Source organism: Tiliqua scincoides, chromosome 3, assembly GCF_035046505.1.
Source record: "Tiliqua scincoides isolate rTilSci1 chromosome 3, rTilSci1.hap2, whole genome shotgun sequence".
NCBI classification, from domain to species: domain Eukaryota; kingdom Metazoa; phylum Chordata; class Lepidosauria; order Squamata; family Scincidae; genus Tiliqua; species Tiliqua scincoides.
In genome coordinates, this window is record NC_089823.1 from 47,060,448 (window position 1) to 47,088,333 (window position 27,886).

At 41.9% G+C, this 27,886-nt stretch overlaps 1 protein-coding gene across 2 annotated transcripts in view; it reads right to left on the reverse strand.

Moving 5' to 3' along the window:
• The window catches only part of CADM2 (cell adhesion molecule 2), a 149,575-nt gene that overhangs the window by 84,215 nt on the left and 37,474 nt on the right, over positions 1 to 27,886 (reverse strand). For both annotated transcript variants that reach the window (XM_066620758.1, XM_066620757.1), the window contains exon 4: positions 27,131 to 27,221. In XM_066620758.1, the coding sequence (XP_066476855.1) occupies positions 27,131 to 27,221 (91 nt within the window). The remainder of the gene's footprint in view (positions 1 to 27,130; positions 27,222 to 27,886) is intronic.

Here is a 27,886-nt window from a genome sequence, read left to right on the forward strand (position 1 = left end):
AGCACCATGCACATAGATAGTACTATATAAATACACTGTGCTAATTTGGAAATTTTATGGTTATACAATCTTTTATTTGCTTATTTTCAGTTGCTACAAGTGGATAAATTGTCTAGAAATTATAAATGAAGTCTTTAGTGCTGGACAGTGCTGCCAAATTTTATAAGTTATATGAACAGTTAAAATTAAGAAGTTAAACATTACTATTTACAGGATCATTATCTTTAGGCTATTAAATAAATATCCAGTATGATTATGGAAAGTGTAAGAAAGCTATAAATGATATTTTCAGACAGTGAAATCCTGTACCTCAATATTATCATTGTTTTTAAACAGTTTTAAAGGTACATTTTTTTTGTAGAAAGCACTTAAAAGTACATGTATAGAAATATTATTGTTAGAAAGGAAAATATTTTACCATAGTAATAAGTGCATTTCAAATATAATGTAGCATTTCCAGCTGTAAAACACAATTTTCTTGGAAGACATAAGTGCTTCTGTTTTTTTTTTTATTTATTATTTTACCTTATCAAACATGTGCTGAGTTTGGCTTTTCAATCCTCTGGCTAACCTCTGATACCAAAACTAGAAGCTCAAGGGAATCTCTTATGTTGCGAACAGATGAGCTTTGAAGCCAATTTTGCATATGTAATCTAGCAGAAAACATTTATGCTCAGACACTACATGTGCTTCTGCTAAAATGCTGACTGAACCAATTTCACTTTAAGGGGGAGAAGGAAGGTTACTGTTGGCTTCATAAAGGTTCTGTAATTTTAAAATGGGAGGAAGGGGGCCTTTACAAAATTTATAAGCACTACTCAGTTTGTCTACTCATGTTTTTTTCACAAGTTTTGAAGACTCAAAAGATGAATTCTGAAAAAGATATATTCAGTCATTAAATATTTCATTAGCATGTGTGTTACAACCAACGTTAGGTAAATGGAGACTCAGAATTATTTTAAAACATCACATTTATTTGTTTATTTATTGTTTATTACTGCAATATTATAACACTGTATGGTAAGAGATGAGCCACTCCCTTTCTGAATCCATTCCTGAATGTGCACAGAGGTTCATGGAAAGTTATACCAGTCATGGTATTACACAATTGTAGGAAATTTAAGATAGTGCAAATACAATAGTGCTACACCAGAAATTTATCTATTTAAAACATTTAGATGCTGCCTTTTTTGTTTCATTAAAGGGACCAGTAAGATGATTTACAAATAACAATCAAATCAAATCTTTAATAATATTAAAGAAAAAACAGTTAAAAATCCAGTTCTGTGGAGTGAGCACACAACTGCTACCAATTTCAAAGGAAAACAAATCAAACAGCAATCCACAGTGATCCAGAAGACCAAATGAAATGAAATATCTTGTCTCCTAAAAATTGGCAGTGAAGGGATCAGTCAGGTCTCACATGGGAGGACATTCTATAATCTGGGTGCCACAACTGAGAAAGTCCTATGCTGCATCCATACCAACTGTGCCTCAGCAGACAAATGGATGCACAGTAGGATATAGTCTGACAACCCTTTTTCTTTGAAACTGGCAAGGAAGTGATAGAGATTTTAGAGGGTTAACTTATCTTCTCTAGTTTGAGAAAAATACTGAAATTGGAGCCAAGAGAATGACTGTTGTTCCCCTCAAAAATAGGATAGGAGGGTCATTATGACAAAGTGACCTAAAGAGATAATGGTTAGCAGAACATGTAGATCATAACTTTCCTAAAGGGAAAATTCCAGGATCTTGTATAACCAAAGTTGTGGGCCAGGAATATTTTGAGATGCAGGGCAGAATGACCTCCTAATTAGAGCTGGGACCATGCACCAAATCTGTCATAATAGGCCCAATAAGGAGGTAGAAATGACATACTGTGTCACATGGGTAACTTGTTTATCTCACCTTATTTAATGTGATTTTCTGGGTGTGGTTCTTTGACAAACAGGATGGGAAACGAAGAGTGAATATTTGTATCCAAACTGAATCAATTGGCTTGTGTAATTATTGTAGAAATAAAGCCTCCAAACCCTTTTAAAAGGTCTGTGACTGTTTGGCATTGCGTCAGTGAAAAGAATCTGAAAATCTTTCCAACAGAAGGAAGGAAGAAAGGAAACAACCTGTGCATAGGCAAGTACATTACGCTGGGTGCCTGTTAAGAGAACATGACCCAAGCCTGTTATGGTTTCTGAAGCAGAAATGATTATAAGAAGCCTAAGATCCACAGGCAAGAAGAAAGCCACAGTTTTTAGTGTCAATGCAATCACCTGCCCGTCCCTACTCTATCACCCATGAAATTTCACAAGGAGTAGGCAAACCTTCTATATCAGTTTGATAGAGTAGCTCTTCCTGTCTTAAGAGTTGGATATTGGCAGTTATTCTTAACTAGTTAATGCTACAGTCAAATAGGACAGTCGGTTGAGGGGCACGTACAGTGACTACTACTACCACCAACAGGAACAGTAGTCTTCACTTGGAACAGGACACCATACCAATCTATATAATCAATTAAATCAGTGGTTCTCAAACTTTTTACCATCACAATCCACTTTGTCAGCCACAGTGGCCATGTTGCACCCCAGAATGCCTTCAGGTTTCAGGGTCATGCCCCAGAATGCAATCTTGCAAGGCATTCTAGTGTATGACATGGCCAGCAAAGTGGATTGTATGATGATACTACCCAGAAGCCAAAGACATTCTGGGGTACAATGTGGCTAAAAACACCTTGTAGTTTCCAGGTTGCGCCGGCCCTGCAACTCACCAAAAATTGGGGCATGACCCATAGCTTGAGAACAGCTGAATTAAATACCTATGTAGATCCCAATACTGTTTAGATGTGCCTTTACTATTCCCAGGGGAAAGGATTCATGTTTAACTCTATTTCACTTTTTCATTTTGAAAAGGAAGGGAAGATAGAATATTGCTTTCTCTCACTATAAAACCTTTCAAGATATATCTATCCAAGATAATAGAAGAAGAAAAAATAGTAGCAGCATGCTTCCTTAGGCTTCCTTCTTCTCTCTCCACTCAAAACCGTCAAGAAATTCCTTTTCTGATGCTCATTGAATAAATATGGATACAGATGTCACGCACCATCTTTCCAAGCACGAGCCTCCCTTTGTGATAAATCATCTATGCAGCACACAATTGAGATTCCTTTGAGATGCTGTTTTAAAAATGCGTGTGCGCACTTGTACACAAGCACAAAGAACAAGCATGTAAGGAGGCCAACTTGGGAGGCAAATAGTCATAATGAAAGGTCTCCACATCTTTTGAGTGAGTCTTGAGCGAGGAGGTTTTGCCACATGGCTTGGAGTTTGATGTAACATTACTGACAAGGATGGGTCAGGGGCCCCACAGGGATCAGATAGTCTCTAGCACAAGAAAAATAAGCTGCCTTGTGGGAATGAATCAGATGAATCTTCTTTTTTCCTGTGAACGTGTGCTGAAAGAAGTGGGAGGAAGCAGGTTTTTTAATGTTTTGTGTAGAATGGCAACATGCCTAAGGCTATTTCCAATTATTCTATAACCTTCCTGACCATCATACTGCATGCTACATTTCTCAAACCCAAGCTAAAGCAGAATGAAAGAGGAAGCCCTTCTCTGGATTGCATGAAGCATAAAGCCGGACTGTAGTAGTGTTCTATAATTGTAGCACAGGCAGATCCATCCATGACAGATGGATCAAACAACAGGTCTGCTGAGTCAGAGACACAAAAGAGCAATGATGGAACCTAGCATAGTAAAATTATATATATAGCACTGACCCCTGAGGAACTGCCTTTTGAGACTGCTGCGCTCAATCCCTCAGGGAACCCAGCTTGCTCCTTGTCCTTTTGTCTTTTCCTGTGTCTATTTATCTTCCTTGCCAAGACGAGCCCACACATCACTCAGTGGCAGCAATTGCTCCCAGCCTGAGTTAAGTCTCTAGGCAAGAAAGCTATGGATGCTGCTAGAGATTCACACTGCACCCCACATATCAGTGCTCCTTCAGCACAGCCTAGAGTTAATTGTGATCCATTGACCACAAATGGCCCCAGGAGGAAAGGATCACAGAATGAGGACATGCATGTCTCCTTATTTTATTTATTCCTATTAGTATAAAGTGGACTTATTTTTGTAGCCCATCAAAACTTTGAAATATATTTTACAGCTGCTAACAGCCTGATCTTGAGCCCGGGCAGAGCCACTCACTCATGTGCTGCCTGGGCAAAGGTTGTCACAAATGTGTTGGGGGGGGGGGGCGAGAGAGAGAGAGAGAGAGAGAGAGAGAGAGAGAGAGAGAGTTTGCTGGCTTCTGCTCTCTTGCAGGCCTACAGCCCAATCCCATGCATGTCTACTCAGAAGTAAGTCCCATTAGAGTTAATGGGGCTTACTTCCAGGAAAGTGTGGATAGGATTGAGCTGTAAGTTGTGTCCCCTCCAAGCTTCTCTCTGCAAATGTTATGGAGAGAATGAGCAAGGGAAAAAGAGAGGCATTAAGATGTTAGGGGAGGAGTTATTATTATTAACAGTATTTATATACCGCTTTTCAACTATAAGTTCACAAAGCGGTTTACAGAGAAAAATCAAATAACTAATGGCTCCCTGTCCCAAAAGGGCTCACAATCTAAAAAGATGCAAAAAGAACACCAGCAGACAGCCACTAGAAAAGACACTGCTGGGGTGAGGTGGGCCAGTTACTCTCCCCCTGCTAAAAAGAGGAGCACCCACTTGAAAAAGTGCCTCTTGCCCAATTAGCAGGGGTAATTAGCAGAGTTCCTGGGTTCTAGCATCACTGCATATTTTATGGAGGTCATAAAAGATGACCTTCAGTGTAGTTGGGTTTCATGCTGTGTGGCAGCAGCCACCAGAGAAGCCCTGTGCCAGAAAACTGGCATAGGGCTGAGGTATTCAATCTGTGTGTCCTGCCTCCCTAGTGAGGCATGGCTAGCCTCCAGGGGCATCCTGTGGCATCTGGAGAGACTGCTCAGCTCCACATACTGCCTGCTGACTTGCTGCTTTTCTGCAGCTGTGAAGGATGTGGGTGGGGCAGCGTAAGGTGGGGAGGGCATGTGAAACAGGGTGGGGGGAGATGGGAGAGAAGGCTGGCTGGGCAGCGATGCTGCATCTCATCAGCACAGGGTGCCCTCCTGGCAGGTTTCAAACTGGGAGGGAAGAGTAAGCACAAGCAGCTCAGCACTTTCCTCTGCTTGGGAAGGAAGGAGCCAGCCTGCTCTTGGGGGGGGGGTGTCCAAATGCCCCAGCCTGCATTCCTTCATTTTGCCTGGGGGGAATAGGGATGGCGTCTGCATGTTGGGGTGTATGTGTGTGAGCAGCCCACATCTACTTTAGGGTGAGTTGTAATCTTGCTGGCTGCAATCCTTTCCACACTTTCCTGGGAGTAAGCCCATTTGACTCAAATGGGACTTACTTCTGAGTAGACCTACAGAGGCTTGCGGTCTGTGTCAGGTTAACCAAGGATCCTCACCTTTCTCTTTTTCCTCCCCCTTCAAAAAGACAAAAAACCCACTCTTGATGGCTTTGCCTCCAAAAATTGATTAAAAAAATAAAAATACCCATTCCTTTTCAGCCATCCCCCTTTTTCCTCCTGCCTCCTTTGGGGGGGGGGTACTCTGTTGGCTGCTATTGTAAGATATAAGGCACAATCCTAGCTAGGTCTATTCAGAAGTGAGGTTAGGATTGCAGCCAAACAGTTTGCAATTAGCAGATACACACAAAACAAAGTCTTCCCCTCCCCCCCCAAATTCATCACTTCCCCCCTCCCTTTCCAAAACCCTCCAGGTGTGCTGCTAACAAACTCAGGGCAGAATCCTAACCAGGTCTACTCAGAAGTAAGTCCTATTTTGTTCAATGGGGCTTACTCTCAGGTAAGTGTGGTTAGGATTGCAGCCTCAGAGTGCTGGCAGATGTTTTTTTGTTTCTAGCGTACAATTATAACACCTTCATCCCCATTCGTCACTGAGGTGAGGTGTTGTAATGGGGAGCCGTGGCCAATGGCTACAAGGATCAGGGGAGCTGCTAGCCAGAAAGTTCAAGAACCACTGGCATAGGGGATGAGTGATGGGTGAGGGGTTTGGTGGAACAGGGAGGGAGAGGAACAGGGCAGAGACTGGGTGGAGAGGGATTTGTGTTGAGGCCAGGTAAGGGGCAGTATCGGTGGCAGCCAACAGCCTATCCCCCTTCCCAGCCTCAATCGACCAACCCAGGTCCACTTGGCTGCTCAGAGCAAGATACAGAAGGAATGCCAGCAAACAGCCATTACACTGAGCAATTAACACTGTTTTGTTTTTTTTTAATTTTAATTTTTTTTTGTGCTAAAGACCATGATGGAAACAAGCCTGAAGTGTTTAGACCAGGGGTGCTCACACTTTTTTGGCTGGAGAGCTACTTTGAAACCCAGCAAGGCCCGGAGATCTACCAGAGTTTTTTTACTCTGTTCGCACCATCATAACATATAACATTTATGTGTACAATGTATGTTGGTGTACCTTGCATAACCGAATGAGCCAATATTGCACAACACAACATAATTAACTATAAACATTTTTTGTAATTACTTGAGTTTACTTTGATGACTTGCACTGAAGTGAATCAGCTAAGGATGCATAGTCGGACAGTAGCTGCTGACAGCCAGCCTCAAGCACACTTCCAAATGTTCATCAGTCATGGTGGAACAGTACTTGGACTTAATGATCTCCATGTAGGAAAAGGCTGACTCACATAAATAAGTGGAGCCCTTCCTGCCTCAGGTGCTCTTATATCCCTGAGGGCCCTATTGCCTTCAAGTGGCTGCAGCTGTGCAGCACACTCTGCTGGACGCCCAGGCCTTACCCTTAAAGGGGTCACTGCTGACACCACATCTACCTCCTCACCAGATCTTCCTTGATTCCAATACAAATGAGGGGGGGGGAGCAGATCTCTATACAGACCAGTGCAAAAACAGGGGAAAGGTGTGGGGGAGGGACGATCTCTGTATAGACATCACAGCAAGACCAGTGCAAAACCCCTTGCACACAGAACCTACAGATGGAAGTTGGGGGGGGGGGGCAGATCTCCATACATACCAGTGCAAAAGCAGGGGAAAGGTGTGGGGGAGGGAAGATCTCTGTATAGACATCACAGCAAGACCAGTGCAAAACCCCTTGCACACAGAACCAACAGATGGAAGTTGGGGGGGGGGCAGATCTCCATACATACCAGTGCAAAAGCAGGGGAAAGGTGTGGGGGAGGGAAGATCTCTGTATAGACATCACAGCAAGACCAGTGCAAAACCCCTTGCACACAGAACCAACAGATGGAAGTTGGGGGGGGCAGATCTCCATACATACCAGTGCAAAAACAGGGGAAAGGTAAGTCAGCCCCAGTAGAGTCAATGGGGCTCACTCCCAGGGATGCGTGGACGGGAGAGAAGCCTGCCAGGGGCTCCTCTCCCAGGGAAGAGCCTGCCAGGTGCTCACTCCCTAGGCTCCCTGGACTTACTCCCTAGGCTCCCTGGACTCACTCCCTGGACTCGCTCCCTGGACTCGCTCCCTAGGCTCCCTGGACTCACTCCCTGGGCTCGCTCCCTGGGCTCACAAGCCTGCCAGGGGCTCACTCCTAGGGATGCGTGGACGGGAGAGAAGCCTGCGATCCACTCATTTTGCCTCGCGATCAACTGGTAGCTCGAGATCGACATATTGAGCAACCCTGGTTTAGACTGAGTTATTGAAACTCCCCTCCATGCATACACACCCCACCACCTCCTTTTTTTCTGTTAAAGTTGGCTTCCAGACTTGAGATGGGACTTGAGACTTGTCTTGAAAGTATCTTACAAGGATTTGAGATTTGAAGGTAGAGACTTAACTTGAGACTTGGAGTAAAAGACCTAAATACATCACTGCCACTTTCATTTTACCCACATAAAGACATTTCAGACTGTTTCAAGTTCAGCTTCTTTGATTCCTCCATATATCCATTTAGCAGTCAGGGGACCCCTATAATTCACACAATACTAGAGCAACGTGGGAACATCTGCTTCATGATATCTTCTGTCACTACTCCATGTCACAAGAGCAGGGTGGATTACATGCTTCATGGTCATATCTGATAAACATATCTTTCTATACCACATGAATTGTCTTCTTTGGTGTGAGCAAACATAATGCTCCTAATTGCTGAATCACAAACACTGGAGGGCTGCTGGGGTCACTCCCTCACTGTCCTCCATTCTTCTCATCAGGAGCACAAATTCCTGCTGCCTCATTTAATGACGCCTAAGGCGAACCAAGATTCTTACTTAACCAGAACCCAAAAACAACTTGTTGCTGTGAAAGCAACACATGATGAGATAATTAGTAGCATTTCATCTACATTGACTTTTGTTGCTTTCTGCTACAGAAGACTCACAGAGAAATTGTTTGGGAATGGACAATAGTTTGCTATTTGCACCACTTCCATCACACTACTTTTAAAATAGCAGCTTTGATAAAGTAGCAGGCCAAGGCTCAAGAGACTGTGTCTCTAGAGAGGAAAAAAAAAATGGTACTGTAAAAAGATGAGCTGTCACACTTTTGTTGCTGTAGTAAGTGTGGGTGCTTAATTTAAATAATGTTGCTCGTTTATAAATAATTTAACTAGGATAAGTGTGCATAGAAATGGGAACTCTCAAAGGATCATCAACCAAAAGACTCACGAGGCAAAAAATGGAAGAGCTTCCAGCAATAGAAATGTTATTGAAACAGAATTGTAAAACCACCCACCCACACGTGCACTTGAAAATATATGTTGTTATAAATTATTTGAACAAACCTGTAAAAACTGTATACAAGTTTAAATTCTGTTTCACCCAAGAGATGTATGCCTTGTTAGAACAGATCAGTATTACTTCCATTGCCAGCCAATCAAAATGGGTAGCCCAATCCTACCTAACCCGCCCCCACCACCACTGCAGCAGCAGCACCAATGGGGTTCATGCTGCATCCCACAGGGAAATACCTCCACTGCCTCAATGAGTCTATATGGACCTGTTCAGCTATTTTGCTGATATAAGTTCGAGTGAACTTGGGTTGGGCGATTGAGGCCGGGAAGGGAGATAGGATACTGCCTGCCATCGATACTGCCCCTTTCCTGGATTTCCAGGAAAAGTATACAGCTTTTACAAGGATTGGGCCCAAACTCAAGGAAAAAAGCACTAGGAAAATACAGTCATAAGAAGCTTAGGACAGACAGAATAAGGTTCTACCAGCTGTGTACTGGCATCTACTCCTCCATAACACTTGCTCAAGGAGTACTTAGCTGTAAAGAGACACTATTAAAAAAAAAAATCCCACAACTATCCAGTAATCACCATTTCAAAAGGAAATTGAGTCTATAAAGCTGTCCTGGAACTTCTCAATGCTTGTGGAATCCCTTCATGCTCCCTGTCCCAGAGATGTGGAACTAGAAATGTTGCTGCTGAGGCTCATTACAATAAAATAAGAACAGAATCTGCACATTGGGTAAAATGAGAATAGAAAGAAACCTGGTGGAAGAAGGGACATTTTTAGATAGAAAGGATACATCAGATAAACAAAGCATAGGAACAGAACTGCCTGTCTCCTGGAAAAGGTATGAATAGAAGAAGCTGAAAATGGCAATTTCATGCCACTCTATAGCGGGGAGAATCCAAGAATTAATTAAAGAATGTATTTAAAACAAAAGTGTGCAAACTGCACAACCGCACTCTCACATCCCAAACTGTATTTCATTAGCATTAAAACCCTCGCTCTCAATTAATCTCCGTAATTTGTAACAGCCATTCAAATGCACCCACTTGAGTGTAGAATTATCTGGATACTGCTGACATTTGCATGTCTTTGCCACATTTTTTTAAAAATTGTGCTTTAAATATATTGAACTTTTAATCATCTTTTGTTTTGCATATGTAAGAAGAGAAGCTTCAGACTGTCATATTGCTTACTGTTGTTTTTTTTCTTCCTTTTTTTAAGTAATAGAAAGAAACAGATAAGCCTTAATTCAGACAGTTCCTTTATGGCACTCATACACTTGTGTGTTCACAGCAGTGCTGTGGACTAATTCTGAATTGGCCTCATCTACGATTCCCAGCAGGGAATTTAAAAGCAAGGCACTTTTAAAACTTATGGTTAATTAAACAAAATAATTAAAAAAAGAATATTTGCTATTGCACATGCAGAGTAGAGTTCAGAAATGATGATAACTAGCCATGAAGAACTGGCAATTAATGCATTACTACAGTCAACACCGGAAAACACCCGATGTTTAAACTGAATTATTCTCCTGTCTTTTCTTGTCACCTATTTTGAGGTTTATAGTCTGTATTTTCCCACATAAGAATGACTCATGAATCAATATTCATTAACAAAAAGCTTCACTAATCTTTAAAAGATAAATGTTAAAAGCTCAAGAAAAGCAAAAAATCAGCCCAACTGCCCACAGGTTGAGTCAGACATCAGATCACGCTGGGTTGAGTGTCAGTTCAAAAGGATCAGTCAGTAACGTGCTGAGTTCAGGCAAGGTGGTCAAACACTGGGTGACTGGATAACAGCCAGCAGTCAAGGAATCGGAGCAAAAACAGGAACAGGTGTCCAAAATTTAAAAACAAACAGTAGAATAGAATTCAGGAATAAAAATATGGAGCAGGAGACCAAACTTAGATAAGCAGCTAGCCAGGCATCTGGGCAGCAACAGCCAGGGAAGGGTTGATTGTATTGTATTTCATACCCAGCCTATTTTTCAGAAGGAATAAAAGTGGGTTCAGCAATAAAAACAAAAATTTAAATAAAGCCATTGGTAATCAAAAGGAATAGCATCAAATAGCTCAAGAGAGAGATAAAAATGCATAGCCTCATCTGAGCAACAGAGCTAGCACACAATCAATAACAAGGGGCAGGCATAGTCCCATCACAGCAAGAACGGAAATTGAAACAAAAACCAGTCAGTCCAAAGACATTTCTGAAGAGCTAGGCTGTTGTTAGGTGTCTACAGGCCAAACTACATATGACCTTAAGGGCGCAATCCTAACCAGCTTTCCAGCACTGATCTAGCCACAATGCAGCCCCAAGGTAAAATAACAAACATGTCCTTACCTTGAGGAGGCCCCTTTGACTGCCTCCCCACTGCAGGATGCAGTGCATACCACATTGGCATAGCTATGTTAGTGCTGAAAAGTTGGTTAGGATTGTGCCCTAAATGTGTTCCTATGTAGTTATGAGCTTAGATTCACTTAGCAGTAACAGCTGCATGGGATGTAGTTCAGATAGGGGCCATGGCATGAAGGTAGGGAATGCCATTTTCCCACCAAAAATTCCTTCCCTTTCCCCAAAGTGAATGCACAGTGCTGCAATTTGCTACAAATGGGTGATGAATGAACCTCTTTCCAGAAACAAAGGTTTTGTTTTTACACATCTAGAAAGCGGCTTGCTTAAAGGATAGGGCAGATGTAACAAATAGTCCAAACCTAACCCACTCTCTGTGTGGTGATAATGCAGCGTCCATACATCTCATGAGGGAATTTTGGCCTCTGGAAGCCTCCCTGGGATAAGCCTGAGCTGAGCCACCAGGTTTACTTGAACATGTGTCAGCAATATTGCTGGCGTAAGTCTGCATGAACCCGGGTCGGGGAATTGAGGCTGGGAAAGGGGTTAGGATTTAGTGAACATTCATCCCTTCAGGGTTCCAATCTGTCCACCTCCCTGCCCCTATTGCTATCCTTGAGTGTTCTTCCTCCTCCCTGCCCTCTTCTGCCCCTATGAACACTTACCTGTGCCAGTGGGTGTCTAAATGTTGCAAGCAGGCACATACTCCAGCCTTTTGCAACAACCAGAAAGCGCCTAGCACCACTGGAATACTCATTCCGGTGGTGCTAGGCACTGTTAGGATTGGGTCAACATCCCAGAGCCCAATCCTATTGACTCTCCCCTGATGCAGCATTGCCAAAATGGCTGCTACTGCATCCTGAGGTGGGGGCAGTCCAGGAGGTCTCGTCTAGGTAATGTGTTTTTTTTCCTTCCCTCAGTTTAAGGCTTACATTGTAAGCTCTTGAGCAGCCTATGGGTCTCCTCGAACATATGCCGTGTATCTTAGTGCTGTATATTCAGGGAGTGAAAAGGAGTTTCAAAAAAAGAGGATAAGATCTGGCATGCACCATTGCCACTAGAGCCTCCCCAAGAATGCCTGTTTCCTTCTTCTCTCCACCCATGAGTTACCACAATAGCAGCCAGGCTGCTGGCTACAGTGGTAGCTCCGAAATGGCCACTGGCTATACACTGAGTGTGCTGCCATATAGCCTGCTTGTTCTTAACTTTGCATTCTGAATATACTGCAGATACCTCTCTCAGTATACATAAAGATCTGCCCAGCAACCTTTTTATAATGGAAAAGTTGCAATTATTCCTCATGATTAGATTTAAATTGTGGAAAATTTCAGAAACAAAAAAGAATGATAATGTGATTCAGAGCTAAAAGTTATTTGTTCATCTTGTTAAGCTAGTTTCAGTTAAAACACTTTTTCCATGCAAATATATGTTCTTCAGATACTGCAGCAATTTTCCTATGCATTCTCATAATTTTGCTGCCTACACATATGTCATAGAATTCAGATTGTTTTTTTTTTTACACTTCCCAAAGACAGAAAAAGAAAGCTTTGATGACAAAATCTGAGCAAAATCTGCCAAGAGTATTTATCTGGCATTAACAAGAGGAACAGAGGTATTTCAGTAACTAGGCTGTTAGTATTCTTGTCATTCTTGCTTGACAGGATTTCACAGTGTAAAAGTATTAGAACAAGGTCTCCAAACCCCGGCCTGGGGGTCGCCTCCGACCCTCCAGAGGATTTAATGTGGCCCATAGCACATGGTGGGGAAGCTTGGCTGTTCTAGCCCACAGCAACCTGCTGGGTACACAGAAAACTGCATGGAGAGATTCTTCCACTGAAGAGGCTTCCCCAAAGATCATCCCAGAAGGCTCTGTGCCTGCAGGGACTCCTTAGAAGGAGAGCTCTCCTATGGAAGGAGGTGTCTGTGTGGAGATGGGGGGAGCAAACAACAAAAGTAATTTCTGCCTAATTCTCAACTTCCTCTCAAAACCTAAGAGAAGGAGTTCCAGATACATTCAATACCCTGATCAGACTGCTGGTCAATCGGTTCCATTCCAACCCAGTCGGTTCCATTCCAATCAGTTCCATCTATTCAACACTTACTGAAAGCATGTTTACAAATTTATTTATTTCTCAGATTTCTCCCAACTTATTACTCAATTGTTCCCCAACTCTTTATCCCTCCAACTCATGAATTCTCTTGCCATTCCCTCTAAATAATTTCCCCTTCAAAAAATGTTTCTCCAAAAACCTTGTTCATGTTTTTACCATATTCTTCTTTTCAAAAATTAATTCTTCAATCATTAATTTTCTTTTTCAAAATCATTCCCCCCTCTTCCTGTGCAAATCAATTTTGCCCTCTGCTCCTCCAGTCCTTTTTTCAAAATCCATTTCCTCCCCCCTTTCCATCTCTTATTTATTACTTGCTTTTCCGGTCCTTCAAATGGTGTCAGATATATGATCCAACCCTCATATCAAAAAGTTTGGAGGCCAGAAGGCCTGAACCAACCTCAAGAGGATGACTGGCTCAGGGATGCTGGTTGGAGACTCTTAAGACCTGGACTGCAAAGTCCATTCTGAAGGTTTCCCAGATTGTAATGATTTGGGTAATTTGGCTGCCTTGACTCTCACTCCAGGGAAAATTCAGAGAGTGGGAAAATTCAGAGAGTGGCATGAGCCAAGGTAGGGTTGGAGTCAGGGTGCTAATGCCAAAGGGATGAGAACAGTTGCATCTGTCTCCCTCAGGATAAGTGCCCACACTAAAGGAGATGTATACTAGACAGGATTTGCTGCAAGAAGGGCAGTCCAATCTTAACCCACAATGGAACAGGCAGGCCAGCTGGCCTGCCCCATATCCAGTACAGGATTGGGGCTGGCTGTAGCACAACCTGGGGAAAGGGGAATAGTTTCCCCATACCCAGGTAACATGGCAGTGGCCCGGATGGGGTTATTTGAATCTGTGCCATCTAAAGAGGGTTCCGAGCAGATCTGAACAGTGCAGCGCTAGGTCGGGCCTCCAGGGTGAAGAATTAGGATCTGTTCCAAGTGCCAGATCCTGGCACCACCCTCCTCCTGAGCCTGGTCTGCCCATGGGCCCACCTGCCTCTTGCCCTCCCCGTCCAAAGCGCCCCAGTTCCAGCCTCTCCCTGCTCTCCCCCCGCTCTCTGCCAGTAGCTTACCGTCAGTGCAAACTCACCCAACCCAGAGCTTGCGGGAGGCCGGTGGGCATCCTTCCACCAGCCTTCTAACTCTTAAGTCTTTGCAGACATGCCTGATGTCACATTTGCAACACTACTCAGCCAGCGCAAGGGACTTGCTACCTACTCTTCTTGTATGTAATGAAATACACACAGAGAGAGATGTTACAAATAACAAGCTTAGATAACAAAAACAACACATACACACATGGCTAACTGGAATCCAGGACAGTACAGTGGCCCCTTCTTATCTGCAGGGTTGGCATCAGTGGATTTGAATATCCGCAGATGACCAGAAGGCACTTCCGGTTTGAGCCAGCAACTTCCAGTCACAAACTTAGGTATTCTTCCCATAGGACAGCTGAGCGCCTGCTGGTCAGTCTAACAAACCTCACTGGTCAGTCTAACTTCCTCACTGTTGTGAAAATAAAATGGGATAACTGATGTAGACTACCCTAAACTCCTTGAAAGAATGACAAAAAAGTAACAAAGCTTTGTGCTTTCTTACCATCTGGGGGAACATCTGCCTAACACCTCTTTCATTACACAGATTGCTGCTTTTAAAAATACAAAACAAAAAGCTAGCATTTTAAAATCAGGGGGCTGACTCTACCAAACTCTAGCTGGGGAAGAAGGAATGTTATAGTTGTACTTATTTTATTCTTTATCATCTGAAAGGCTGGATGCCTAAAATATCTTTGATTAGACTTTCACAGTCTAACTTCTGGTGTAACCAATTGTTACACAGATGACATTTGCTGTATTATTCTTTTTGTTTAAAAACTGGTTCCAAGCAACAGATCATTTTTATTTTAATCACCATCTTTTTGTCTTGCACTTCTCAAGGAAGAAAATTAAAGAGATCATTTCAAAGATAAATCATACGCAGGTACTAAAAATGCCAGGTTTACTTGTTTTTCACACTATTTTCTGCCCATTTTAGGAGCAAACTTTGCAGAGAAGGCAGTTAAAGATAAGACAGCTCTTCACTGAATAGAGCCCATTAAGCAATCTGATCACTTTACAGACCACTAAAAGAAATTCTGAGGTGCTGTAGTAGGTTTTATTGTGAAGTGTAATTTAAAATTGGGCTCTAATGCTTCTACATGTTTCTTCCCATGACACTTTTTATGACACCAATTTTGCTGCTTTGTAATGAAAAAAGGATTCCCAATTGGAAAATGAAAATCTAGTCGCACAGACAGCAAATCTATTGACTGTAACTTGAAAATTTAATACATTTTTATGGTACATGTTTACATCTTAGCAGAAATGGTGTGTTTTTCCTTAGTCAATATGAGTTTTTGTATAATAATACATTATCACTCCAGAGTCTTAAATTTATTGAAATATTGGTGAGCAGGTTACAATACTAACATTTACATAATTCTTCAAAATAATTGGCTTCTTTGTTACAAAGACAAACTGTCGATCTGTGATGGCTTGCTAAGTGTATTTCCTCAATGGAGTTATAGTTTTGGTTGACGCTGAGCATCCTCAGGTATGACTCCTGCAAGACTTTAGAACGTTTAATTGAACATACACCACATTGCAGATGGTCCTAAGTAAAGTGAGTGCAGATGACTAAAAAACAAGTAGTCACTTCCCCTTCAAAACCATCCAGCTTCAAGAGAAAATTACAGTAGGGTGGTTGGAGAAATTAAAACAGAAGGGCAGAAGGGAGAAAATATTCACATATTGCGAAAACAGAAAAGGAAAATCATGTACAATAATATACAGGAAAGCTGTCAAGTTTCTTAATTTGCCAACTCTCAGTTTAAATTTCTCTATATTTCTGCATCAGAACTGAAGACATTATGGGCCTCCTGGGCATGTATTCCCATCTAATTCAATTCTTTGCTTACTGCAACACTTAAATTGACTTATGTCAGCTTTTGATAGAAATCTTAGATCAAACAGCAATTACAGTCTTTGTTTTCACTTTTAATTAGGGCATCTATGAATAAGGATTAAAACCATGCTCTTTATCTCACATTCCTATTTACTCAGCAGAATGTTAGTAGGGCATATAAGGCAAAGTTTCATTTCTTGAATAGTTTGTCTTATGCTAGAGTTTAAAACATAAACAACTTATATAAATGGATATATTCTGCACATTGAGTTTGACTGCATGCATATGAATCCATTATGCCTCTGGAAAATTCAATGCATTGTATCTACCAGCCCTATTGATGAGTCTCTGTGTGCAATCCTAACACACTTTCCAGCACTGATATAAGTACAATGCAAAACTGAGGTATTATGGTTGGCAACCTTCAGTCTCCAAAGACTATGGTATAAGCCTACAGCACCTGGTATTCCCAGATGGTCTCCCATCCAAGTACTAACCAGGCCTGAACCTACTTAGTTTCCAAGATTAGAGGAGATCAGGCATCTGCAGGGTAACAGTTGAACAAACATTCCCTTACTTTGAGGAGGCCTCTGTGAGTGCCACCCAACTGCAGGATGAAGCACATGTCCCAATGGCACTGCTATGCCAGTGCTGGAAAGTTGGTTAGGATTTGAGTCCATATCTCTATACATAGACAGCCCATTCATTCTCTCTCTCTCTCTCTCTCAATCTTGAGGGGGTGGTGGTGGTAATCTCATGATGTTATTAGCAAAAAAGAAAAAGAAGGGCAGAACAAGATAGCAGTACCTTCCTGTCCAGTGGGGACAGGAAAGAGAACAACACACACTTTAGTAATGTTTTTTGGGGCTCCTGTGCCTTTTAAACCAAGCACTTCTTTGCAGGTTCAGCTGCTTCTCTATGTAGTTCAGCTGAAGGATTAGTGGTGAATCACCTCCAGTTTTCTCCTTGGAGAGCTTCTATGATTTGACCTAATGTACAATAAGTTTCAGGTGGAACATTCAGTTACTATTACCTTTCATTCAAAATTCTTCATTTTGGTTTTTAAACAAATGAAGATATTCTGACATTTAAAATGAATAAATGAGAGAGAGAGAGAGGAAATAAGTGTGTGTGTGTGTGTGTGTGTGTGTATCTTCCCCAATAGGAAAAAAGGAACATTAGGGTAATTTTAGAGGCTACTCTGGGGCATTCAACACTAACACCCCAGCTATGCTGACTACGAGTAAGACCTTTCTTCCTGAAAGTGGAGGCTTTCAGTTTGCATTGCTGAATAACACTCACTGCTTACACATGATGGAAGGTTCTTGGATTAGATGACAAGCAGCCCAATCCTAATGGCGGCGGTGCCACTGGGTGCAGTGGTACCAAACAGCTACAGCTTCATCCATCATTCATCCCCTTCCCTTTGAGAAAGTTCCAAGCCCTGCAAAGGGGATTCTCAAGTCTGCACCAACTATTTTGCCAGTGCAGACATGAGAGCATGTCGGGCTTTGTAGCCCAACAAGGAGGATAGAATACGATGGAGCAGGGATCCGCTGGTCCCACCCCCTCCCACTCCAGTTCCTCCCCCTACCTCCAAAGACCACCTGCCCCACAGCTTACTACCGCCTGGAGTTCTTCCCTTGCTCTGGGCGGCTTCTGTCTGGGCCCAGCATCAACTGGCACTGGGTCGATGCTGACACTCCCTGCACGGACAGAGCTGTAAACATGCTTTATGCACGTTTACAACACCCAGTGCCAGCGGTTCACTTGTGTCACCGGCGCTGCAGAGCTCTAAAACATTAAGTTTACAGAGCCACTATTTTAATTCTGTGTATAGCTCACTGCAGAAAAGTGGTGCCCGAAAGGTTCCAGTGTGGACACCCCTGTTGTTTAACTTGTGCTGGGAGGTGATATATATACATCTGTCAATCATATTGAAATGTAAATTCCTTCTTTCTGTATTATGTCTACAGAAGTATCTCCAAAAGATCTGCAAATGTGGAAAATGCTTATCTTCTTTATTTTCTTACCCACAACTGCTTATGTAAATGGAGACTCATTTAAATTTTAGCCTGTGATTCCTTTTAGGACTGAAGTGAAAAACCAAAGTTACTCTTTTTTTCCCATTCTTGTAACACATGTCTAAGAATCTTGTGTCTATGGCAGTGCTTTTCTTTAAATCGTATCTCAATCCTTGAAAAAGGGATATGTTAAAATCTATTATTTAATCCAAAGTTCCAATTGTAATTCTTTGAAAGAGATGTACAATAGGTTTTACTGGAACTCTGTTTTCCTTTTCTAAGAATTCCTATTCCAGGTATTAGAGGTCCATGCATTTTCCAAGAGGAGGTGGTAGCTGAATAAATAAGCTCAGGATAAATGTTAAGTTCTTCAGGATATAGTAAACTTATAGGCAGATGTATTTCTCAGAGCAGCCTCTGGGAGGAGAGGGGTTTCTTGTTCTGGCTAGGGATCTAAGGTCAATCCATTTTTCTCTCCACAAAGAAAACAGAGTCGCTTACCTGTTCCTGTTCTGGGAGAGTGGTCCACAGTGTCACACATTAGATGACAATGAAGTGCTTCCTGCAAGGAGGGAGGGCAGGAGCACACACTAAGTTGCCAGTCATGTAACCCTAGGAACACTGTCAACTGGAACCTGATCCAGCCTATCACATAAACTATCCTACTTCAATGTAGGTCCGGCCCAGTATCACATGACACGGCATGCCAAATACTGCCCACAATGATTTGCTGTCCTCTGGTCCTCCCACTCTCCAATGTTCTATCTTAGCACTATTCTCCCCTCCACATTTCCTCTTCTTCTCTGTCCCATTTCTAATCCAGAGGGTGGAAGAGGGACAGTGGAAGCAAGTAGTCATACAGAGATGACTGTTCCCCACCAGATGCCTGAGGTCTCTGCTTCATTTGGCCCAATGGATGCACTTGCCCTGCTTTAAGATTGTCCCCTCTATGCAGATGGTATACCATATTGTTCTTGTCCCCCCCCCCAAGGTATAAAGTAACTCATGTAACATTCTCCTACCTCCTGTTCTTTTTTTCTTTTTTAAAAAGTGACAGCAGCAAGAGATTCAGGCAAAGCCTTCTGGGTGGAAGAGGCACTTTAAACACTTATGATCATGATAAATTATGGGCTGCAATTCATTGCTGGATTAGCTGTTCTTGGGATGCCTATTTTTGAGATTTTTCTATCAAAGAGATACTTTCCAGAGCTGATGATTAAACTTCTATTCTCTGTTCTCAGTTGAATAGTTTATTATACATGTCTAATCATGACACAAGTATGCTGAAATACTGAAATATATTTGTGCCATACTTACAAAGAGTTTTGCAATATAAGCCTTTTTCCATTATTACAGAATATGTAACATGTTTTATTCTTGTGCAAAACACTTCAATGATTGGAAGTCAAAATGCAGGAAGCAGAACTTACCCAAAGACAACAACAGCCTTACTAGTACTTCTCATAGTGAACAGAAGTCAGGACTGAATAATAACCATTCTCTTTCTGCGCCGGTTGATTGAATGTGTTTTTAAAAAGTAAGAATATATTTACTTCATATTATGTTACATTTGGTAATATTCCACTCCAAGGAAGTTTCATTTCTTGCATTATATTTATTACAAGTTAAATTCCTTGGATCATTCAAAATTGCCAGATTCACTAACAGTGGAATCCTATGTATATCTGCTCAGAAGTACCATAGATACTTGCCTATAGGGCAAGAAATTCCTGCTAATACCTCCAACTTAGGGCCCAATCCAATCCAATTTTCCAGTGCCGTTGCAACTGTGCTAATGGGGCATGCATTGCATCTTGTAGTGGCGCAGCAGTCACAGAGGCCCCCTTAAGGTATGGGAACATTTCTTCCCTTACCATGGGGCTGTACAGGTGCAGCCTATTTATCCACGGATTTTTTATCTGCAGATTTGTCTCAACAAAAATGGGGGGGGGACTGAAAGTCACACACATCTTTGCCTCCTTTGCCCTGCACTGGTGTCTCGTTCCATTTTCAGGCAGTCCAAAACACTGCAAAAAGGCTCTGCCTTGCCCAGGCAGGGAAATAGCCCTGGAGCCCTGGAAAAGGTTCCCCTTGCAAAGGAACAGTAACACTTCTGGAGTCCCTGAGTCAGCAAAGAGGCTGAAGAGGGGAAGGGGGGGCCTGAAAATCTCTGTAGCCAGAACACATGCAGCAAGGTGGAGCTTGCTCTCTCTCTCTCTCTCTCTCTCTCACACACACACACACACACACACACACACACACACACACACACTCACACAGGGGCAGGTGTGGTAGCAACAGAGGGGATTGCTTTAAAAAACCCAGGGAGTCTTTGCCAAATCCCCCCATTGAGATGGTGCAGGCAATCATCGACAAAAGCAATCCCCCCCCCCATGGTGCAGGCTATCACGGACACAAGCAAGTCTTCCCACCAAGCAAAGCATGAGATTTAGCCTACAATCCTGTCCACACTTTCCTGGGAGTAAGCCCCATTGACTACAATGGGGCTTACTTCTGAGTAGAAACACATAGGGCTGGACTCTTAAAAGATCAGCATCCCATGTGAAGGAAGCCAGGCAGCTGGCAACAGGGAGGGCTGAGTATGGAGCGGAGGGGATTGATAACAGCTGCCTTAGTTTCCTTCCATCCGGAAGTGTCAGGCTGCAGTGTATTTGCGTAACTCTATGGAATTTAGCACAACGCGTTTTTGTTAATTGCGCCAAGTCATGGAATGAAACTAACGCAGATAAATAGGCTCCACCTGTATTGTAGTTGCATTGGGGCTGGAAAATTGGATAGGATTGGGCCCTTCAATAATTTCCTCCCAGCATGCTGCCCTGTAGCTGGGAAGTGGCACTTGGATCTGGAGGTATGATGGGAAGAGGATTGTGTTGCCCTCTGCCTTTGGATCAGTTCACTCCTAGCTAAGTGGGGTAGGAAGCAGCAACAGTAGTAGGAGGCAGCAGATTTTGCACACCATGTCAAGTGCAGTGTGGGCTAGATGTACTTCAGCATATCCAAGGAGATGGAACATGTTCCACTGTTTTTGAAATACAAGTATGCATGGGAGTATCTTCAAGATTACATCACAGATATAATTAAGGCATAACTGGGCAAAGAGGCACCTTGAAAAGCGATGTCTGCCTATATTTAACAGGAGGAGAGCTACTGTCCCTCTTCACCCTAGCATGAAGTCTTTGCCAGTGCACATTGCTGGTGATTTGTTTTAAGATTGTGAGCCCTTTGGGAACAGGGAACTGTTTACTGATTTATTTTATAATGTGAACCACTTTGTCAACTGCTTCTGATGAAAAGCAGTATATAAGTATTTGATTTTTCTCTGTAAACTGCTTTGTGAACTTTTAGTTGAAAAGTGGTATATAAATACTGTTAATAAATACTGTTAATAAGTATTCCTCCTCCTCTTACCACTAGAAATATTAATAATATGGCCAAAGATGAAATTGAGAAAGATGCAATTGAGCTGCTCTTATCTCCTCAAAAACTCCACCCCACTGTCATGTTTGCCTCACTAACATATTTTAAAATAAGCTAATGAAAAAAATATACATTGCATTAAATGCTTGTGTTAAACTGGTGATTTTTGGTTACTAGCATGTGGGCCATGTTAACCATGGCAAAAGTACAGCAGATGGGGGCTGAGGGGACATTTCACATTTTGCCCCTGCTGCTGTTCCAATCCAAATAGTGCATCTCTACACACTACCTACCTATTATTTAATTGACTTCGAACTGAAACATTTTTCTAATGTAAATAATTCATATATTGACACATGTTCTGGATCACAACCACTCTGGGGACAAAGTGCTAAAGATCCCTTAACCCTCCCTGTGCATTTGTTACAGTTTTCATCCCCCTCAGCAAATTAGGAAAATTAAAAGAAAAATACTAATCATAAGAACAATAAGAACATAAGAACATGAGATAAGCTTCCTGTATCTCACAACGGCCCACCAAATGCCCCAGGGAGCACACCAGATAACAAGAGAACTCATCCTGGTGCCCTCCCTTGCATCTGGCATTCTGACATAACCCATTTCTAAAATCAGGAGGTTGCGCATACACATCATGGCTTGTACCCCATAATGGATTTTTCCTCCAGAAACTTGTCCAATCCCCTTTTAAAGGCGTCTAGGCTAGACGCCATCACCACATCCTGTGGCAAGGAGTTCCACAGACCGACCACACGCTGAGTAAAGACATATTTTCTTTTGTCTGTCTTAACCCGCCCAACACTCAATTTTAGTGGATGTCCCCTGGTTCTGGTATTATGTGAGAGTGTAAAGAGCATCTCCCTATCCACTCTGTCCATTCCCTGCATAATTTTGTATGTCTCAATCATGTTCCCCCTCAAGCGTCTCTTTTCTAGGCTGAAGAGGCCCAAACGCCGTAGCCTTTCCTCATAAGGAAGGTGCCCCAGCCCCGTAATCATCTTAGTCGCTCTCTTTTGCACCTTTTCCATTTCCACTATGTCTTTTTTGAGATGCGGCGACCAGAACTGGACACAATACTCCAGGTGTGGCCTTACCATAGATCAACACACACCTTTAAAGTTAACATGAGTCATAGCCTTAAGACATTGTAAATGTTTTTCAAGAGTCTCATCTCATCCTTTGTTTTACTGTTCCATGAAGGATTAAAGAGTGCTATTTTTAGATTGTAGAGTGAAAGATGGAACATTTTTTCTATGAACAGGATTATCTATTCATTTTTCTATGAACAGGATCATCTATTCTATATCAAGTATTTCTATAACTTGTCTATAGAATGCATTGTATTAGAATGCTTTGTTGTAAACACAGTATTTCCCACAGAACTAGACAGTTTACAGCAGGGGTGTCCAAAATTTTTGGCAGGAGGGCCACATCATCTCTCTGACACTATGTCAGGGGCTGGGGGGGGGGGGGAAAGAATTGATTTACATTGAAAATTTGAATATATTTACATAAGTATACATAAATGAATATATTAAAGATGGAACTTATATGAATGAATGAAGGTGTTGCAATAGCTCAAGGCCTATAAAAGGCCTTGTACAAAGCAAGGCTGGCCTTTCCTTTACTGCTGCTACTGCATCACAGGTGTGAAACAGCAAGCAGTGGGGGAAGCCCTCATCCCACAGCTCACTCAAGAGGTCAAACAGTTGCCCTCACGCTGAGAGCAGTTGCGTTGGGCTCCAACAAATCTCTGAAGGGCCAGAGGCTCATTGGAGACTAGGGTCTCCCTAAGGGCCACATTGAGAGGCCTCAAGGGCAGCATGTGGCCCCAGGGCCGGGGTTTGGGCACCCCTGGTTTACAGCACTCACGCCGATTGTGAAAAGTGTACCATTTCTGAGAATAGTCTAGCTTTCAGTATTTAGCACAGTAAATAACTCAGAATGCATAATTCAGGCTGCAATCCTAACCACGCTTTCCTGAGAGTAAGTCCCCCCAAAATAGGACTTACTTCTGAGTAGACCTGGTTAAGATTGTGCCCTCAGTGTGGTTACAAGACTGTTGTATTGACCTCAAAAGTCAAGGGACATATCTTAAAGTGTCCTTCAGATATTTTTGAACATGTCTTTGGACAAGGAACTACCAAAATATTATAGAGGAATAGTCATGTTAGAAGAAATGCATAACTATGGATAATATGTTTCTTTTTCTCATCATAATTTTTCCATTGATTTCTTCCATTAATTCAAGGATTCTAAATGCACAGTATTACATTATATAACATGGTTGACACGTTTGATATTTTGATATGTGTATTGTCAAGGAATTTGATAAATATTGTGATGCACATTAAGCCATTTCTTAACGTTAGGCACATTAAGCCCAACATTGCATATACACAATAGGGAACAAATGTGTACACCTGTGGGCTGTGCACAATTGGATTAATCTTGTAGTCTTATTCTGGCAAGATCTTGACTAACATGCAGCAAGCTCATGATGTGTGCAGATTTGGAGTTTTCTGATCAGTGATCTGTTTCTTATCATTATTTCAGAAAGTTCACAAGTTCTTTGAAAGACACAAAAGAATTAGATTCAAAAATATCTTCTAGAGACTCTCAATGTTTCTCTTCACAGCATCACATTGTATGGTCCACCTACTGGAAATACTACTGGAAGTAACTGGTGATGGCATTATTGTCAGTTACTTCTGGGTGGAGAAACACTGTTATAGACAATTTCAGTCAAGCAAGTTAATAGGAGAATAAAAAAAAAAAAAGATAAGGCATTACTGAACAACTTTCTTCTGCCTAACAAAAATCTTCACATACGTGCTTTAAAAAGACAAAGAAACAGAGAAGTCACCTATTTGATCTGTCAAGTAACCATTAGTCATCCACATTAATGTTTCTGAGTAACAAGTATACAGAGCAAATTTAACCTCTAGTCTAACACCTGTCAAACATAATGTCTGGCTAGGGATTCTGACTATGACGACAAGAAAATTATTTTAAAATGTGGTACCCATTACAGAGGAAGAAGGTTGAGAGAAACAAACAGTAGACATTAAAATATATCTGGCATAGTATCTCCAAGAATTTAGAGACCATTTCTGTACTACTTGTATAGGATGTGTGTTATTTGTTTCCACTGAAATATTATAGGTGTTAAGTGATTAAGGGCCCAGTTCTACCCAGGCCTAGCACTGCCAAAACTCTCATTCTGGCAGTGAATGGCCCTTTATGGCAGTATGGAAGCCTAACTGCTGCTGCGTATTTCCAGGTCTTTGTTGCAAATGGTGAGAGGTGCAGTGCATGTAGCAGCAATTCTGGGTGACTCTTCCAGTGACGATAAGCTGGCAGCAAGGGCATGTCATGGGTAGGGAGGGTGGATGGGCAGGGGGTTACATTTTCAATGATTATCCTCGGTGGGCAATAGGATTGGGCAGAAAGACTATGAACACCTCATTTGAAGATTAAAAAAAAATACAGACTGCAAACAGAACTGTCAACTGTGCTGACTGTGGCCCATGCTGCTTCATGCATTCTTTTTCCAAGGGTGGGGGGGATTCCTGAATACTGTATTTTTAGTAAGTGATTGCAACAGCTCACTTTGCCTTTGTGTTTCTGCCAACATGCTTATCAATTCACGCATGCAGCATCACATATCTTCCCTAGTACCTCAGGAGAGTGCAAAACAACCTCACATATGAGCTGGGTTCAGATGATGGTGGTGTTTGTGTAAAGCACTGGTTCCAAACCTGTGATCCGTGGACCACAGGTAGTCCGCAAGACCCTGAGAAATGGTCCACAAGACCTCAGAAAAATATCACCTTTGGTCACTTCTTGGTGAGCAAGTGTACCTCACGAACCACCAGAGAGGGTGGAGAATGGACTGTCTGTAGCCAGCACTGAAGTGCCAGTTGCATGCATTCCATTCTCCACCCTCTCTGGTCGTCTGTGGGGGAATGCTCACTTGGGCGATACTTCCCCATGGCTGCAGTTGTGGATGGTCTGTTCTCCACCATTTCTGGTGGTCTGTGTGGGAGCGCTCACTTGGGAGATGCTTCCCCACAGACCACCAGAGAGGGCAGAAACCACTCACAGCTGGCATTGCATGTTGTTCATGACTATTCCAACCTCTGCCTCAGTGGTCCGCGGGCTCCTAAAGATTGGAACCACTGGTGTAAAAGATGCCTCTGCATGATGGTCTAATTGCAGTGCCACTTTTTCAGTGTCAGTTTCATGTTCCATGACTGTGCAAGTTGCTTTCATACTTTATTTCTATAGTGTCTACACAGTCTTGCCACAGTGAGATGCTCCTTGATTTGCTTGGAATGGGATTATAGGCCAACCACCCAATTAGCACTGGAACTGTCATAAAGAAGCAGCAACTGCATCTACAAAGATTGTTTCACATGAAATATTCTCTGCGCAATTGCAGCCTTGGGAAAATTTGCACGCAACACAGAAATGACTGTGTAAACCCACTCTGCATGGAGCACTAACTAATTGGATAGTCAGTATCTGGAGAGGAGAAGTTTTGGCCCTGTTATTATTATTCTGCAAATATTTTTCTTTCAAGTACCAAGGGAACTAAATGTATTAGTGGTTAGTAAGTCTTTCAAAATAGAGTCCATACAGGAGCAATGCGTTTGAAACAGAATTTGGGCTCTATATTTAATGCTAGTGACTTACAATACTTAGTAAAATAGGTGGTTAAGTAATATAACAGATACATGGGTCCTTATCATCTAAATGCAGATTGTATGTATTTTTACTTCTATAATCATTAGACCCACTCAATAAAGCTAAGTGAGTTATTCATACCTGAAACAGTACTTACATGGTTTTTTAAGCTATCTCAGAATAAAAGGGCTCTTCTTGGGTGGCATTTAATATAATAGGGAGCATTTTGAATCCTGTTTTCAAATGACAGACTCTAACATATTTCCAGGGTGGGTGTAAGGATTGTTTCTGAAGGAATTAATAAACAAATTCCCAGTGAATTTTTTACATATACCACTCTCTTACTGCTATTTTTAAAAGTGAGATAGTTGAAAAGACAATTTGCATATATCATTAAATTTCCAATTACCATGTAAATGACAATGAAGGCAGGCAGAGAGTTCAACACTTTGCTGAAAAAAAGTGTTGATTTTAGAAGTTTTTCATCAGATGTGAGGCTTTGAGAATATGTACCCATCATCAGTCTGACGATAAGAACAGCAAATAAGCCTGCAATCCTTTCAGGTTGAAATAGCATACTTAAAAAAAAAAAAATGCACAGCAGGAATCCTTTCCCCAAACTAAAATAAATGACAAAGTAAAAGACCAGTCTTCCATAGGCACTTAATGAAGACATGCTTCAAGGGGTTTTCTGTACCAGAGATCACTTTACACCCCAGGACAAGAGAAAAAACAGTGGAGCTTTGCAGTCAGAGACTGCAATCAAAGGAAAATAAAGAAAATAACAAAAATATATTGCTTGTTAAATCACTTACAGTGGTTTTCCTTTGGATTCACAAATCAAAGTTAAAGATTGTCCTTCTTCTGGCCATGGTCTGGAAGCTATTATTTTAACTGAAGGAATATCTGGAAAAAATAATATTTGCTGAATTACATTAAATAGTATATCAGTATTCTCTTCTATGCAGATTATTAAAGTAAATAGAGATTTCACTTAGAGGTGATTTGGAAACCTTAGGCTTCATTTAAGAAGTGACGATATATTGACCTTTACTAATTCTAAGAGTACAGGATAGTATGAGCAACAATGGCTTATATGGTGGTTTGTTGGTGGCTGACCAGTTTCTGCTACTAAGCACACTTAACAGAAAGATAAGAACTTAGGGCACATCAAGGTGGGAAAAGAAGCACTGGACCTCCCACAAGAGCACCATGATGCTGAGTGGATAGCAATATCTGATGACTACATCAGTAGCTTACCCACTCAGCTGTTATATGCCTGCACAATGCTGAAATAAGAGCACTGGTGCTGACATCTTGTGACGCTTTCAGATAACGATGCTGCATCTACTTTCCCCATTAAAAGTGGAGTCATACAGGGCACCGCTGCAACAGACATGACTGGATGTGAGTAGCTTCAAGAACTGGAGTGGAAGTGCATAGAGTGGAAATGCATTAGATCTTCTAATACAAGATCTAGTGTCATGCATTATATATTTATATAACTATATTAGCATTCAATTCGGAATTGAAAAGTAAAATACAAAAATGAAAGTACAGACAATTAGTAA